The sequence below is a fragment of the Kwoniella dejecticola genome, chromosome 4, assembly GCF_000512565.2.
Source record: "Kwoniella dejecticola CBS 10117 chromosome 4, complete sequence".
Taxonomy (NCBI): Eukaryota; Fungi; Basidiomycota; class Tremellomycetes; order Tremellales; family Cryptococcaceae; genus Kwoniella; species Kwoniella dejecticola.
The window spans coordinates 1,559,136-1,575,483 of record NC_089304.1 but is presented as its reverse complement, the minus strand read 5'-3'; the positions used below and the strand labels follow the sequence as shown (position 1 = coordinate 1,575,483).

At 49.8% G+C, this 16,348-nt stretch overlaps 5 protein-coding genes across 5 annotated transcripts; 4 read left to right on the top strand and 1 right to left on the bottom strand.

Annotated features, from left to right (window-relative positions):
• Positions 1-185: 185 nt before the first annotated feature.
• Positions 186-6,416, top strand: I303_103846 (uncharacterized protein; the record flags this gene model as incomplete). Its single annotated transcript, XM_018407179.1, has 6 exons — positions 186-608; positions 661-949; positions 1,018-5,328; positions 5,399-5,541; positions 5,604-6,057; positions 6,133-6,416. 6 exons carry the CDS (start codon positions 186-188, stop codon positions 6,414-6,416), a joined length of 5,904 nt encoding a protein of 1,967 aa, XP_018263987.1.
• Positions 6,417-7,384: 968 nt separating this feature from the next.
• On the top strand, positions 7,385-9,580 carry I303_103845 (uncharacterized protein; the record flags this gene model as incomplete). The annotated part of the gene is made up of 8 exons (XM_018407178.1): positions 7,385-7,695; positions 7,773-7,895; positions 7,952-8,144; positions 8,230-8,299; positions 8,375-8,715; positions 8,780-8,984; positions 9,039-9,155; positions 9,210-9,580. The coding sequence occupies 8 exons, from the start codon at positions 7,385-7,387 to the stop codon at positions 9,578-9,580; spliced, it is 1,731 nt and encodes a 576-aa protein (XP_018263986.1).
• A 760-nt stretch (positions 9,581-10,340) lies between these two features.
• I303_103844 (uncharacterized protein) lies at positions 10,341-11,988 on the bottom strand (the record flags this gene model as incomplete). The annotated part of the gene is made up of 8 exons (XM_018407177.1): positions 10,341-10,459; positions 10,529-10,608; positions 10,669-10,727; positions 10,804-11,303; positions 11,377-11,488; positions 11,547-11,661; positions 11,724-11,818; positions 11,908-11,988. 8 exons carry the CDS (start codon positions 11,986-11,988, stop codon positions 10,341-10,343), a joined length of 1,161 nt encoding a protein of 386 aa, XP_018263985.1.
• A 330-nt stretch (positions 11,989-12,318) lies between these two features.
• Positions 12,319-13,742, top strand: I303_103843 (uncharacterized protein; the record flags this gene model as incomplete). The annotated part of the gene is made up of 5 exons (XM_018407176.1): positions 12,319-12,509; positions 12,582-12,834; positions 12,906-13,079; positions 13,162-13,552; positions 13,618-13,742. 5 exons carry the CDS (start codon positions 12,319-12,321, stop codon positions 13,740-13,742), a joined length of 1,134 nt encoding a protein of 377 aa, XP_018263984.1.
• A 628-nt stretch (positions 13,743-14,370) lies between these two features.
• I303_103842 (uncharacterized protein) lies at positions 14,371-15,884 on the top strand (the record flags this gene model as incomplete). The annotated part of the gene is made up of 8 exons (XM_018407175.1): positions 14,371-14,451; positions 14,512-14,609; positions 14,661-14,775; positions 14,846-14,957; positions 15,010-15,437; positions 15,499-15,557; positions 15,613-15,692; positions 15,763-15,884. 8 exons carry the CDS (start codon positions 14,371-14,373, stop codon positions 15,882-15,884), a joined length of 1,095 nt encoding a protein of 364 aa, XP_018263983.1.
• Between the last annotated feature and the right edge of the window lie 464 nt (positions 15,885-16,348).

The following is a 16,348-nucleotide window of genomic DNA, read 5'->3' as shown; positions in this document are numbered from 1 at the left end:
TGCCAAACCAAAGAATAGTCACTTCGCCTGGATATACGGCTCGAGACCATTACATCAGGCAGCGGTGAACAAAAACATTAGGTATGCCATACCACTCTTCCCTCGTCTGATGACTGTCGGTCGCTTACAGGAAAGCAATTTTAGAGCTCTTCATATTATCACTCTGCCTTCGGGCAATCTCAGCCATGGACGACCCTTTCGCACCTCCTCCATTAGGGGGCAACTTGCCTCGACAACGTTCCCGTCCCAACCTCATGAACCCTATTCCTGCACCCCCTTCCTCTCGCTCGATCGCCTCCATGGCTCGGACACCTTCGCCACAGAAGCCGCAAAGACGTCAGGAGATGACTGGTCAAGATCTCAGGCAGCACCTTCGTTCGCTATTGGAGCAGAAGTCGGCCCAGCTGCAAACGCTAGGTACGATGGGACAAGAAATATTGAAGCAGCAGCAGGATCTTGAAGGCAGGATAAGGGAATTTGAAGACGCTGATGAGAGCGATGGAGAAGAGATTCGAGAGGATACCAAGGAAAAGCTACAAGAGCTAGATCAAGCTATGAGAGCTTGGGAGGACCAGAACGAAGACATGATGCGTGGACTAGGTGGGAAGGTGAGCGTTTCTAAACCATCTAGCATGAATGCTTTGCTAACACACGAAAAAGTCCTCTGAGCTGGAGGGACCCTCGATAGCCATCTCCTCGCCTACGAAGGGCGCTCAAGATACCGCCCCAAGTACACTGACTCGCCGTCAGAGGAACGCTCAACATCGAACATTGGATATGGAGTTCGCGACAGAGATCGGTCAGAATCTCTTGGTGGAAGTGAGGCGACTCCAAGCGTTGCTGAGTGAACGGGACCGAGCTTTGGAGAAATTTTCGGAAGAAAAAGAGAACTGGGAAGGGGAGAAACAAAGCATTCTTAATGCAGTCAGAATTGCAGAGACCAGTGTTGGTGCGTGTAGCCTTTGCATCTGCTTGGAATGTTAGGGAAGATCGCTCACACCATGAACGCACACACAGAGCGGTACAAGGAGGAAAACTGGAATCTTGAAGTCAATTTGCAGGAATTGCGAACATCACTCGCGGATGTCCAAGAGCAATTCACGAAATCCAATGCTGAGCAAAGTCGACTCACCAAGACCCTCGTATCTGCCAGAGAAGCTGCTGAGGCCTACAAGACGGATGCAGAGAAGAACGCTCAATTGGTAGAGGATCTCAAGGTCAAACACGAAACCGACATGGCTCAAGCTAGGAAGACAACCGCTGGTCTGCAACGGGACAAGAGTGACCTTCTCACGGAACTTAATGGCGAAAGATTGCGAAGGGTCAGCGGTGGTCGAGGACGATTATCCAACAGTATGAGTGCCAGTCCCGGCATGCTGGGACCAAACGGGGTCGAAGAAGAAGACGACGATGTCTTCGCTGCCGGAGGAAAAGGCAACACCTCACCGACTAAACGTGGACCAGGCTTCGACGATCACGATCAAGCTCTATCTCCCTCTCAGCTCTACGAATCCGATTTCGACTCGCCTAATCCTACTCCTTCCAAACCTTTCCCTCGATCTCCGCTCGGTGAGATGTATTCAAACGAGATCGACAAACTACGGGACGAGCTTGCCAAGGCACAACGGGAGATCGAAGCGCTCAGGGTTGATAATCCGAGAGTCCGATCAATTAGCGACGTGTCTAATCGAAGTGTTGACGAATTCGGCACACGACCCGGAGCAGACTGGGAAGATGATGAGGGGACCATCGGAGCTTCTGGACGTGGAAGAGGATCTGTGCGAGGACGACGGGGTGGAAGGGGCCGTGGTATTGCGGCTAGTATCGGTCGCAAACTCGGATTCAATCGTGCTGTCACCGGTCTCACAGGTACACCAGGAGACAAGAGCTTCAACTCTGCTAGCTCGGGTACCCCTGACTTACTTCGTATCAGAGGCATGTCAGGCAGTCCGGCGCCTTCGACCCCAGGGTCTCCAGGCGGCGAAGCTCTTGGAAGGATCTTCGGTCAAAATCGCTCAAAAGAATCCTTCAATTCGCCGACCCTATCAAATCGGTCCTCAGACAGTTTGGGTCAACAAACCAGTTTCCTCGCTCCTACCGGTGGTGCTCTTGCAGATGAGATCGGCACTCAAATTGCTTCCCCGCAGACTGAATATGTCGATGCGGCTATGATGACGGATGACTGGGAACCAGAAAAGATCATTGTGCCTTCTTCCCAAAATACAGACACTCTGCGCGCATCCGTACCCCCTGTCACCACTACAGCCGCGTCAAACGCTTCTATCGCAGAATGGGCTTTACAAACTCCTAAGAGAAATTCATTCGACGAAAATGCCGAAGAGTATGGAGCGACATCGACACCGGCTCAAGGAGGCGATGCGACGCCCACCAAGAAGACCGTGGCGCTGCCAATGCCAAGTCGTCTCGCCAACGTCTTCACGAGGTCTTCGTCGATGGACGATGGTCTGTCGACCACTACAGGTGACGAGACGGAGACCGAAAATGACTATGAAGATGCTCGAGAGACTGTCGGTACTCTTACACCTTCTCAGTCGCACAGCGAGCTGCCAACGGACACAGAGGCTTATCAGACTGGACAAGAATGGCAAAATTCGAATGAGTCTTCTGCCGACTCGGATTCCGATCAAGAACGGGAAAGAGAACACACGATGCGAGGACTCAAGATCTCAGGAGTTGGTATGGCAGGAGCAGCCGGTGGATGGTCAGCTGCTAAACAGGCTCATAAGATGGCGAGCAGGGACAGGATCATCGAGAAAATTGTTGAAGTCCCAGTAGACAGAATTGTCGAGATACCGGTGGAAAAGATCGTTGAAGTTCCAGTTGAAAAGATAGTGGAAGTGGAGAAGATTGTGGAAGTCCCGGTTGAACGGATTGTAGAGATCCAGAAGATCGTCGAGGTACCGGTCGAGGTTGAAAAGATAGTGGAAGTTGAAAAGATCGTTGAAGTGGAAAAGATCGTTGAAGTGCCTGTGGAAGTGGAGAAGATAGTCGAGGTCGACAAGATCATCGAAGTTGAGAAAATCGTTGAGGTCCCCGTCGAGAAAATTGTTGAAGTGGAAAAGATTGTCGAAGTTGAGAAACGGATTGAGGTCCCTGTCGAAAAGATCATCGAAATTCAAGTGGAGAGAATCGTGGAAGTCCCAGTAGACAAGATTGTTGAGGTCGAGAAGCGGGTCGAGGTGGTAGTCGAGAAGATCGTTGAAGTACCCGTGGACAAGATTGTTGAAGTCGAGAAAATTGTCGAGGTCGAAAAGATTGTGGAGGTACCCAAGATTGTGGAAGTCGAGAAGATTGTTGAGAAGGAGGTCGAAAAGATCGTCGAAGTCCCCGTAGAAAAGATCGTAGAAGTAATCAAGGAGAAGATCGTTGAAGTCGAGAAGCCCGTCGATCGAATCGTCGAAGTTGAGAAGATAGTGGAAGTACCTAAGATCGAGGAAAAGATAGTCACGATTGAAAAGCCTGTGGAAGTCATCAAGGAAGTAGAAGTGGAGAAGATTGTCGAGAAGATAGTTGAGGTGCCCAAGATTGTAGAGGTAGAAAAGATCGTCGAAAAGATCGTGGAAGTGGAGAAAATAGTTGACCGACCTGTCAATGTGGACGTGGAGAAGGTCGTCGAGCGGGTCGTGGAGGTCGAGAAGCCAGTGGAGAAGATCGTGGAAGTGATCAAGATTGTCGAAGTTGAGAAGATTGTGGAGAAGGTCGTGGAAGTGCCTAAAGAGGTAGAGGTAATCAAGGAGGTGGAAGTGGAGAAGATTGTTGAGAAAATTGTGGAAGTGATTAGAGAAGTTGAGGTCGAGAAGCGGGTCGAGGTTCCTGTAGAGGTAGAAAAGATCGTCGAAAAGATCGTCGAAGTACCTGTCGAAGTCGAGAAGAGGGTTGAAATTCCGGTTGAAGTCGAAAAGATCGTTGAGAAGCGGATCGAAGTCCCGGTTGAGATCGAGAAGATCGTTGAGAGGATTGTCGAGAAGATCGTAGAGGTCCCGGTGGAAGTTGAGAAGGTGGTCGAGAAGGTTGTGGAGAAGACGGTCGAGGTGCCTGTCGAGGTAGAGAAGATTGTAGAAAAGGTTGTGGAAGTGGAAAGATTGGTCGAAGTACCTGTTGAGAGGATTGTCGAAGTCGAGAAGATAGTAGAAGTACCGGTCGACAAGATTGTCGAAGTGGAGAAGGTTGTCGAAGTTCCCGTGGAAAAGGTCATCACAGTGACCAAGACTATCGAAGTTCCTGTTGAGAAGATCGTTACGATCGAGAAGATTGTCGAAGTGCCGGTCTCGCAGCTGAAAGCCGACCAATCTGACTCGAGTATGCAGACCGGACCTCTGCCCTCTACACCAGCGTCACCTCTCGCTCCTCCGGCAGATATATCTCTTTTCCGAGTCTCGCCGGGCGCAAACTACGATTTCCTCAAAGCTCCTCCAGCACCTGGTGTTCTCGGCAATCGAGGCAGTCGCCGCATCTCGAATGAAAACCTCCATACTGCTGGTCTGCCACAGAGCAGGGATTTGGCTTCCGCCAGTATCGATGGGCTGCCACCTTCTTCTCCCACTGGCTCAGTTGCGCCAGACAGGACTAGACCCCCTACAATTTCTCTGCCTCCTCCACCTGATATGCCTCCTCCCCCTAACACAGGAGTCAAGAAGATGTCTACTGGTCCACCTCCCCGACCGATGTCACCGCCTCCCGAAGACTTCATGCAACGAGCTACGACGCCAACCCTGCAAATGAGCATCAACAGACACGGCTCGCGCACTGCACCTTCTTCCTCTGCAGCTGCCGTCCGGGCTTCTCATAATTACGGAGACATGCCTCCGCCAGCTACAGCTTCTCGGCAAGCCTCCAAAGCATCTTTCAGAGTGCCTTCGCATTCCGCTCATTCTACTCCCGGTGGAAAAGAACACAATCTGTCTTGGCTCAAATCCCGGGAGAGTGTCAAGCGAAAAGCTACCAAGGTCATATCTTCTTCAGGATACGCAAGTGCTTCCTCCAGTATATCTGGACAAGACCAAATTGGAGGCAATATGCACGATAGAAACCCCTCATTGTCATCATTCGACAGCTATGCGGGAACGGTTCCTCAGCAGGCTGCTCAACAACCTACTCATGGATCGACTGATCCTTCAACCATTCATGCGATAACTCAAACGATGATCGGTGAATACCTTTACAAGTACACTCGAAGGACTGTCGGTAAAGGACAATCCTCAAATAGACACAGGAGATTCTTCTGGGTGCATCCTTATACAAAGACGCTATATTGGAGTTCGGAAGATCCAGGATCAAGCAGAGTGTCGGAGTCTTCTGCCAAGTCTGGTTAGTCCCCTTCAGCTTCCTTGATGGTGTGTCATATCGAGCGAAACTGATGATTTGTTTACCATCGCAGTCTTCATCTCTAGCGTGAAAGCGATTGAAGATCCCAACATCCAGCCTCCTGGATTGTTCAACAAGAGTATCGTCGTCGCTACGCCGGGCAGAGAAATACAATTTACTGCTGAGAACAAAGAGCGACATGACTTGTGGATGTCTGTGAGTGGCAATTTGAGCCTTCTACCCCTACTGCCATATGAACTAACGTGTTTCTGCTTCAGGCTCTGCAATTCTTGCTACAGCAGCAGAACGCGGCAAACAGTACGACTCACTTGGCGGAATCAAGCATGAAGCACAATACGTCTCGTAGCGGCCTGTCATCGATCGTTCCAGACGAACAAGGCAGGATACAACCTTCTCAAGCCAAATCACCCATGTCGCTTCGATCCTTCGGCTCAGAAAGGCATTCCATCAATAACATCACCCCTCGAGCAGTCAGATCGTCTTCGGCGATGTCGAATGTCCGATCTGGCTCGACTATGGGCAAGAGAAATGGAACCGCTGCTCACGAGTACATGCGAAGACACCAAGTACCAGATACGATACATGGGGGACATCGATACAAGGGCACGTACAAGGGCGCTCCGATAGCGGATCCAGATGATTTCGACATGGTCATGCGTGATGATGTGGATGAGATGGATGAGAGCTTTGAAGGTCTTGAGAATGTCCGAGGTGAGTTTTAGGCTTTTCCAGTACGGTACGAGGATTGGTGCTGACTGACTCGTCCGCTTCACTGGCACTGCTTAGCCTGCTGCGATGGGAAACATCTTGTGGGACATCATCATCATCACGATCATCCGAACGTCCCCAAGACACCCGCACGATCTCAGACACCTTCGATCAGAGCCTGGTCTATGAGGTCTGCAGGGGGTGGTGGAGGCGGAGGGACGACTAGACGACCATCAAATGCGTCAGCTAAACCAGTGGGTCATGTGGGTCTACAGAGTGATGGGGACAGTATCTTCTCGACTGCGAAGAAGAGGGAGAGGGAAAGAAGTAAATCCGCCATGGGACACAGGGATAGATATTGATCATATAATTCAGACGCTTTGACCTTGATAATTATCATTTTTTTCTTTCAACAACGTTCTGGGGCCAAATACTCTGTACTGAGACTGAAACAACGCTGATTATGATAGATATGAGTAATGAGAGATGCAATTTCTGCTGCTTCACTTCTTCTTTTCGGGCTGCAATGACCTGGAGGTGATCTGAATACCAGCAGCTATCAATGCCTCAAGGCCACGCTGGCAATCGAGTCAAGCGTTGCCTCTGAGCAGGCTTGTTTCCGGAGCAGTGTTGTCTTCTGAGTGAGCAGTGTTGGTTGGAGGAGCCGGCTCAGGAGAGGACGTTGCTCAGTCACCGATGACGGATCTGCTCCAGCTACATTGCTCTGGGTTGATGGTCCGTCGCGGCTGCTAGATCGGCTGAATCTTCACATCCAGCAGCAGCCAATGATTGATACCGTCGCTCGTGGAAATGCGATCAACCGCATTTTGCCGTTATCAAGTGATCCCCAAGCGACGACCTGGAAAATGCCCGAACTAGAAAGACGGCCCGGCAAATCTTCCAACGGTCCGTGGGAGGGCCAAGACGTACCTGATTCTCTTGACTATCAGAGAACGAGATCTCACATGACCATCACTCAGATCAAGGGGAATATATGCTCGATCACTTTGATAATCCCCCGATCTGTGGGGCTCTTTCACCCGATAAGATCTGCATGCGGGGCATGGTGTTTGAGTGACGGATCCCCCTCTTCTCCCCTTCTAGATTAATGTGCCGATGAATCTTAATGGGCGACAAATCAGCTGCTGCTTTATGGTCACGGTCGAGACTATATAACAGCTAGGTAGACTCAATTCCAAATGGTTCTACTCACAACTCCAATCCATCTCTATAACGCAGCCTGCAACTACAAGCACAAGCACAAGCACAATCTCAAATCTCCAATTCAACTGCAGGTTACAATCAGCGCCAAGTAGCGTTCTGCAACAAGATGGTCAAGACTCATGCACCCGATCGGGAGCACATTCCGGTGCTTTCTTCGTTCGGTATCGAACTGCACCCCGACACGATCACATACGTCGAAGACTCGCAAGCTTTGGCTGACGCCATCGGTGGTAAAGGCTTGAAAGATGTTTTCGCCAGCCCCATCGTCTTTGCTGCCGCTTTCTCCGCGTGTATGGGTGGTCTTCTTTTCGGCTTCGATCAAGGTATCCTGTCTATCGTCCTCACCATTCCTCAATTCCTTGGTGCCTTCCCAGAAACTGACAGCACGGTCACCTCTGCCGCTGGACTGAACAAAGGGTAAGCGACGCACAATCAAACCTGAAATCTGGCTTTAGGATTTAGAGCTGATTTCAGATTGATCCTTTCTACGCCAGTGTCATGACTGCTTTGCTGGAGCTAGGTGCTTTCCTTGGGGCTATGCAAGCGGGTTTTATCGCCGACAGAATCTCGAGAAAACGCACAATTATGGTCGGAGCGATTTGGTTTATCGTTGGAAGGTGCGCCGAGTTATCGCTCGCATCGTTTAGTCCGCTGACCGCATTTCCGCACACAGTATCCTGCAAGCCTCGTCATTCTCCTTTGCTCAATTAGTTGTGGGACGATTTATCGGAGGAGTCGGTGTGGGAGTTCTATCCTCGACCGCTCCTATGTATATCTCGGAAATTGCTCCGCCCAACGTGCGGGGTGCTTTCCTCGCACTTGAAGAATGCAGTATCGTCATCGGAATCGTCGTCATGTTCTACATAGTGAGCCATTGCTGTGTCGGGTTGTGGAACCGCCGAGACAATCAACGTTATAGACTGGCGCTGATGAAGGGTCGATGTATCTCAGACTTACGGCACCCGACACATCGTTGACAGCTGGAGTTTCCGTCTCCCATTCACCATTCAAGTGGCACCTTGTGAGCAATGCAGTGCCATGGGGCATACTTCTATAGTAGTGTATAATGACTGACAGTGTCAACGATCACCCATAGGCATCGTTTTGGTCATCGGATTGTGGTTATTGCCCTATTCACCAAGGAGGCTGGTCACTGTTGGGAGAGATCAAGAAGCCCTTCATGCATTGGTTCGCCTTCGAAGACTACCAGCCACCAGTCCGCTCGTTCAAGCTGAATGGATCACCATTCGGGCTGAAGCTGTCCAGCAGCGGGAAGTTGGGGTTTCCGCCCACCCTACATTGCAATCAGGCGGATTCGCCAACGACTTCAAGCTGGAAATGGCTTCTTGGGCGGATATGTTCAAGCCGGGAGTCCTCAACAGGACTATGATCGGGATCATGTTGATGGTCTTCCAACAACTGCAGGGTATAAACGCGGTAAGTGTCACATCTTGATGTCAGTCCATTGTAAAGTGCTCGGCTAAATCTTTGAATTCCCTAGCTCATTTACTATTCTCCGACTCTCTTCCAACAATTGGGTCTTGATTACGAGATGCAGCTCACCATGAGTGGTGTTCTCAATGTAGCGCAAATGGTTGCCGCCTGCTCTGCCTTCTTCTTTCTTGATAGAATTGGACGAAAACCTCCTTTGCTTGTCGGATCTGCCGTCAACGCTGCTTGTCATTTCACAGTTGCTGGTCTAATCGGTGAGTGTCATGAAGACGCTACACACCGTTTCTAACAGACTGACCCATTTGCAGGAAAATACTCCGGGGACTGGGCCAACCACCAAGGACCTGCTTGGGCGGGCGTAGCAATGTTGATCCTCTTCATGTTCTCATTCGGTCTCGGTTGGGCTCCCGTCCCTTGGGCCATGCGTAAGTTCCCATTCTTTTTGGTCCTTAATGGTCATTAATGTGCCATTGCTCTAGCCGCCGAGGTGCACTCATCCAGTCGAAGAGCTAAGGGAGTCGCTATCACCACTTGTGCCAACTGGTTTTTCAACTTCATTGTCGGTCTCATTACCCCTCCAATGCTTGAAAGCATTCGATACGGAACGTTCATTTTCTTCGGGGCATTCGCTTTTCTGTCCCTCATCTGGACCATCTGGTTGTGCCCTGAGACCAAGGGTTTGACGCTTGAAGATATGGATCGGATCTTTCACAACCACACCGCCCAAGAGGAACTTCGTCAGAAACATGAAATCCTTCGACTTATGCTTGGACATGAAGCTGTTTCAGGTTCGGTGGAGAATTTCGACGAGAAGAAGATGTTCGAACCGGCTCACGTGGAAGGTGTCTGATCATGCCCAATTTTAGCGCTAGCGAAGGTCACCTCCCTAATTCAAAGATGATGGCGTGTAATCGTATTTTCAGCCAACTGCTTCATCTGATTTCAGACGTCACTATCCAACCCTCTGCCCCTTTGTAGGACCGAGTACTTGATCGCGTGAGGGCTTAAAACATATAAAATGGCTTCGTCTACTATTATCTTTTTGAGTTCAGCATACCTCACAATTTTTTCTCGAAATAAATCATCTATGCAAATATCGTTATCGCAAATTTTGCCCAAAAACAGCCTTTCTCGGCTGCGGGAACAACTTGGCTCCATCGATTCATCTTCGGTTCTAGGCACCAAGCGCGCAGAGTGTAGCGGGGAGCAAAGCACAGACTCTTTCACTACATTCACTACATAAAGTCGATGCTCGGCTGCTATCTGGGTCTTTACTCTAGATCGTTTCCGAGATATAAAGCGTCGTTACCTACAACATCAAGTCTAATCTCCTGAGAAATGAATCTCTTGTCAATCACACCTAGTACAAGAATAAGACGGCTGATTGGAGGCAGTGCAAGCAGCAAGAAGACAGTGGGGCTATCACGTAGAGCCGCTCAAGATAGGCTAGCCTGAAGAACTTGGGTTGTTCAGGTCTTTGGGGTACAAAATGATGTTGCGGGGACTCGGTTAACTAGCTAAAATATTCATACTCGCGCTTGCTCTCTTTTACTTCTCGCATGCGGCAACATCGTTTACAACGAATTATACATCATGCATGACTCTTGAGGCTATAGCAGTGGATTGCCCTCGAGGTCGAAGTCTATCGCCCTTCCCAGTCGGTAAGACTGCGTTAGAGCTTTCGCGATGATAGCTGCTTCCAACGCATCTCGAGGTGAAGTGGCGACGGCTACGACTTGATCATGAGCATCTCTTCTGACCAAAGCGTATCACATAATGATCCAACCGTGTGACTCACGTTTATCATCGAGGCAACACTCGACAAACGAATTCATCTCTCTTATGAAAGCTTCCCCCATCCGCTCAATATACTTGGGCCTAATGATGGGTGTCAGGGGATACTTGGCACCCGGATCGTTAAGAACGAAGATAACTCACGATCCCTCGGATCGTCTCCCTAGACCATCTGCGATCTTGACATGATTGGTAACAGGGGTCTACGAAGGATCGATTTTGACATCAGCATATGTACCTCGTCTTGTTCGCAATTTTGTGGGTGATGTCGCGCCTCACCTCCACACTCAATTTCTGCTCCATGCAGTAAACGTCGACGGAGCTCTCGTAACCATTCATTCCACTGCGACTGAGGTGCAGGGTGCAGGAGGTCCCGTTGGTAAATTCCACTACACCCAGAGCTTGATCGCAATCGTCCTGCTCCTTGAGTTCTGGGTGGCGGGCTATCATACCTGTCGCATATACCCGCTTCACCTGGGCAGAAGCCGAGCTCAGGGGTGCTTGTGATTCACTGAGACCCGAAGCATCAGGAGCGCTAGGTTCCAGGCCAGATCTGTCTGATCTCAGGGCAGCTTGAGGCTGGCCAATGCCCAATAGCCAACGCGCCATATCGATGTCGTGTATACCGCAGTCCATGAAGATTCCACCAGAAGCCTTGGCGTATGAGACGAAATAACCGGATGGATCGTAGGCGTCACAGGTGGTTGATTTTAAGATCATGGGTTTACCAGGCGTACCTGAAAGAATGAGATCGTGTAGTTGATTGAGAGCGGCGTCATCTGGTATAGGATTAGTCAGCGCGATGATTTAGCCTTGTCGCTACCAGTGTTCCTCAAACTGAAAAACACTTACATCGTCTGACGAAGCCGATCGCAACCTTCAGTCCCGGTTTGGATTCAGCAGCTTTCACAATTGGGCGGGATTTTTCCACATCGATATCGATGGGCTTTTCCAAAAGGACGTGCTGAACATCCCTTCAGCTTCATTGAAAATACGGGAATCATCGAAACGGCACGACTCACCATATTGGCTTCAAGCGCCTTTAAGGTGAGCGGTCCATGGGTATCGGTACTTGTCGATATGACGACCGCGTCGATATTTTCGAGTTTGAAGATTTCATAAGGATCGGTGTGATAGCTGGAAAGCAATGCTCAACTCCGTTTTTACGATCAAATTCATCATTGGCAAGGTCGGCTTACGAAATCTCTGGCCAATTGGCTCTGGCCCATTGTGCTGATGTTGGTGAGGGATCAGCAATGGCTATGACTTCCGCTCGAGGTGTGAGGTGTTGTATCTTCAATTAGATGTCATCAATTTTGTCGCATCGCAAAAGGAAGCGCCCTTCCCTCCAACCTTTACCACTTTAAGCGGGGCATAACTCACATTGTAGACATGGCGCTGACCCATTCGTCCACAACCCAGAACAGCTAGCCTCAACTTTTGTGCAACAGATTTCGCACTCATTGTGATTTAGAACACGATCGTGATTGTATGTGTAAATTCTTGTATGATGAACAGAGATATATTCGCTCCAACTGTCGACTACAGCGAAAAAGAGATAGCTTGCTATCTCGTCACTTTTGACGGGACGCGTGAGCCGGAGTCGGCTGTTTCCAGTTCAACCCCTTACACTATCTTCCGATCATCGGTCGATTCCCACAAAACCTGACGGGTGTCATGACAGCTATAAGTAACCCGCTACAGTATGCCCTCTGTAATCGGGTATGCAGATTATGCGTTTGAGCCGGAAAGAGCTACACACGAACTGAAAAACTTTGACAGCTTTCACACATGATGACTGTCACAATCACCGATCAGCTTTTATCGTCCATTCCCGTTGGGAATTGCATCCAATGCTTGGGTTCTCATTCAAATCACACCTTGGAACTGAAATTCGCGGCACTGCAAAAAGGAGGATGGAAGCACACTGAATTTTCCTTTGCCGAATATTTTCGGTGGGTTAGGGACAAAGAGCCGCAATCTGTGTGAGTGAGGTCGTGACATCAATACGATCGCCCGTGTCCTCTGGCTGATTGAACAGACCTATGATCCAACAGGCCAGATGTAGATCCGGAGACGTACGGAGACGGCGAACAGCGCGAAGGGGAGGAGGCGGCTTGGGAGACTTTGTATCGTTACGCGCCCCAGATCAAAGCTCTGGCTGCGAGGCACGACGTCAAAATGTGGTCATTGCAATGTCTCGGCCAAGTCGATAGCTGGCCGGCAGGTAGTATAAGAGAGGCTCGAGGAAAGCAAAAGGCTGTTCACTGGATAGAGCTCTGCAAGCATCTAGGTCTTGAATTCTGCCAAGTGAGTTCCTTCCTCTCACTCATGTCAGTGGAAGGAATCGCCATGGAGCTCACGGCAGGTGCGCTGGCTAGATCGGTGTCAACGATCAATACGAAGCAGTGGCGCCTTTCGAAAAGACAGTGGAGGACCTCAGATGGATTGCCGAGAGAGCTGCAGAGCGGGGTATCAAGATTGCGTACGAGTCCTGGAATTTTGCGCCCAAAAACAACCAGTGGGAAGCGACATGGGACGTGGTGAAGGCTGCTGTGGGTGCCTTGCTTTGTGATAACCTAGAGGGAGGTCTAGCTATGCTGCTGACGACGGTGCTGACAACATTGGATCATTCAGAATCATCCCAATCTGGGTTTGTGCATCGACACAGCGCAGTGTGCATTGGCACCAGCCTACGGATTTGACCCTACCTCTGGACGTGGCTTCACCGAACCGGCTGTCGCTGCTCTTCTGCAGCGACTCGCTGCCCTTCCCGCGGATAAAATATTCTTTGTGGAGATATCGGACGTACTGCGCCCTAGTCCTGCGCTACTGTGCGGCAGTCCGTTTGATCAATGGCATTTAGATCAAGGACCTGGTTACAGAACCGGTTTTACATGGTGCCGATGTGCTCGAGTGATTCCTCACATTGGTCGTGGCACAGGCAAGCTTGTGCAAGGCCAAGATGGCCTGGGTGCAGGCAGGACCAGCGAAATCGTCAAAGCGATTCTTAGTACAGGGTTTGAAGGTCAGCTCCGATTTTCTAGTTGAAATTCAGGTTGCCGCGAGAGCTCACATTTGCATGGATTGCAGGACCGATGCTCTATGAATGTTTTGAGGTTAGCGAGCAAGAGAAGGCAGAGACCAGCATCCCGGACGAGCTGGTGCGAGCTTCCGTATTGTCTTGGCAGAGGATGAGCCAAGCAATGTTGGATTAGTTCCCCTTGAAAAAATGTAGCATGCATGCAGCACACCCTATGATCGAGAGGATGTGATCTTGTAGGTAGTCCTATGTGAAGCGTGTACAACCATACATGCATCGTATCTCGTACTACAGCGACGCTATCTACAAATATTGTCTTTCATGGCGCATTGCTTGTCGAATGTCCAAACCTCCCGGACTCAAGTCTACTGAGTGGTGCTGTACACAGATGGACCTCGTATTCTAAATTGGCTACGCGTAACGGATGGGTGATCCCGCACGTAGAGGATGGGTCTCATTGGCCCCATATGGAGAGATGAAGATTTGGCAGTACCAGCGTTTCATTGACCAGCAGCCTCCGAACATTGTCGTTTTCCAGATCCAGGTGCGGAGTTTCCCGGGCCGACAGTCCATACTGTAATAATAACGGCACTGCTGGATTCAGCCAGTAAATCTACCGATCGGGAGGAGGTGAATCTTGCCGATGCCGATCTCTGTTTGGCTTCTGCATTCCTCACGACTGCTTCGGCGGTGCTACAATTCAGCTACATCTAAGTTATAATATTTATAGATCAAGTTGTTGTAACGGCTCTGTACAAGGCATTCTCCCCCAGTAATCCCGAATCTTGTGAAGCAATCTGAGAATGTCAACGAATTCTGTGGACCGAAAAGTAAAGGTGGCTGTTCTAGGCTTAGGTCGGATGGGAAAACGACATTCTCGAAACGTGAGTGGGTTTTTACCTGACGTTTCGTGCTATGATATTCAACAGAAGTTTCGCGAGCAGTTTGTCAATTTCGCCCCTCGAGCAGAGTTAGTCGCCGTAGCAGACGTCAAGCAGGAGGAAATACAATGGGCCAGGGAAAATCTACCGTCCTCGATCAAGTGAGCCATGTGACCAGGCCAGGTGTTGTATTTCTAATATATTTCGCTCAGGGTGTACACCTCCTCAGAAGAATTACTCAAAGACTCCGATGCTGAAGCCGTCCTGGTCTCCACCGATACTGCTTTCCATGCTGATCTCGCTATAAAATGTATCGAGGCTGGTAAGGTGTGTGGTAACATGTCTTGAGGCTTTTCCTTGACCCAAACATCGAGAGCTGACGATTTAGCCTTCTTAGCACACCCTTATCGAGAAGCCCATTTCGATCGATGTGAACTATACCAAACCGGTGGTGGCGGCTGCTGAAAAACGACCCGATCTCAAGGTTATGGTGGCCTTCTCCCGAAGATGTGGGTGTCTTGACCCATAATCTTGTCTTTTGCGCTGACCGCGACGGTCCAGTCGATGCCTCCTACCAGGAAGCCGCTCGTAGGATCCAAAATGGCCAACTTGGAAAGACCAACCTTTTGAAGTCCTGCACCAACGATCTTTACGATCCTACTGGCTATTTTCTGGGATACGCTAAAAACTCAGGAGGGATCTTCATCGACTGTGGTATTCATGATATAGACATTGGTCGGTGGTTGCTGGATGTAGGCAACCCCAAAAATCTCAAGAATGCGGCCAAGCAAGTTGCGAAAGTATATGCCACTGGTCAAAACACTCTATACCCCGAGCTGGCGGAGATGCAAGATTGCGACAACGCCTTAGGTATCATCGAATTCGAGAACGGGTCTCAGATGAACATTCATCTCTCCCGAACTTCCATTCATGGTCACGATGTCGTTTGTGAGGTCTTTGGGACCAAGGGCAAATTCGTGATCAATGCTGTATGTCCCGAAACATATCAAGACTAGAGGTTTTCATGCGTTGACAGCCTTACCTGTTCAGATTCCCAATCTTTCTCGAGTGGAGATCCGAGACGAGGGAGGTGTACGCCAAGAAACTCAGTGAGATCTGGGTTTGACAGCATGCTTGCGCGCAGAGCTGATCTTAGTTGGTCAGCCCTTCATACTACGAAAGATTCTTTGAAGCTTTTAAAACTGAGCTTCAGACTTTCTCTGATTGCATCCTTGATGACACCCGTAAGTTCTATTCCAGCTTCCAACGATCTGGTTCGAAAGAAAATCAAGCGCTGAAGTGGGTGATTTGCAGCGGTACCCACTCCCCCGCGAGACGGGCTTGAAGCTGCTCAGATCGCCATTGCGCTGACGCACTCTTTTCGCACGGGAAAGCCGGTGTTCTTTGGAAGCGACGGGGAGCCCATTCTTGAATAAAATACCTGCGCAACGCTCGATTGGGTAAATGACGATGCATACAGACTTCAGAAACTCTCCGGAGGCTGAGCTATAAAATCCAGAACTCATTCTTGAACACAAAGAAGTATCAAAGGGTTGCACAACACATTGAGCGAGATAACGTGCCAATTGTGGCCGCCCCAGTCGGTCTGCCCACAATTTAATGTCAGATTGATGTTTCTGGAAAGATTTTTACTCAAACAGCATCGCACGCTCCCCAACGGCTGTCGGCGAATCCTATGGTCGGAGACCATTCCACTTCGTCTCTCTTGTACTCGAGTATCATACCTAAAGGATGAATGGCAAGACTGATTGAAGCGCTACGCGCTCATGGGAAAATATGTGGCCATAAGTAGGCTGCACAGCAGGATGGGAGGCGAAGGCTGACGACGGGGAATAACCCGATGCTGACTTACGCCTGCACATAACTGAGACCCATGATT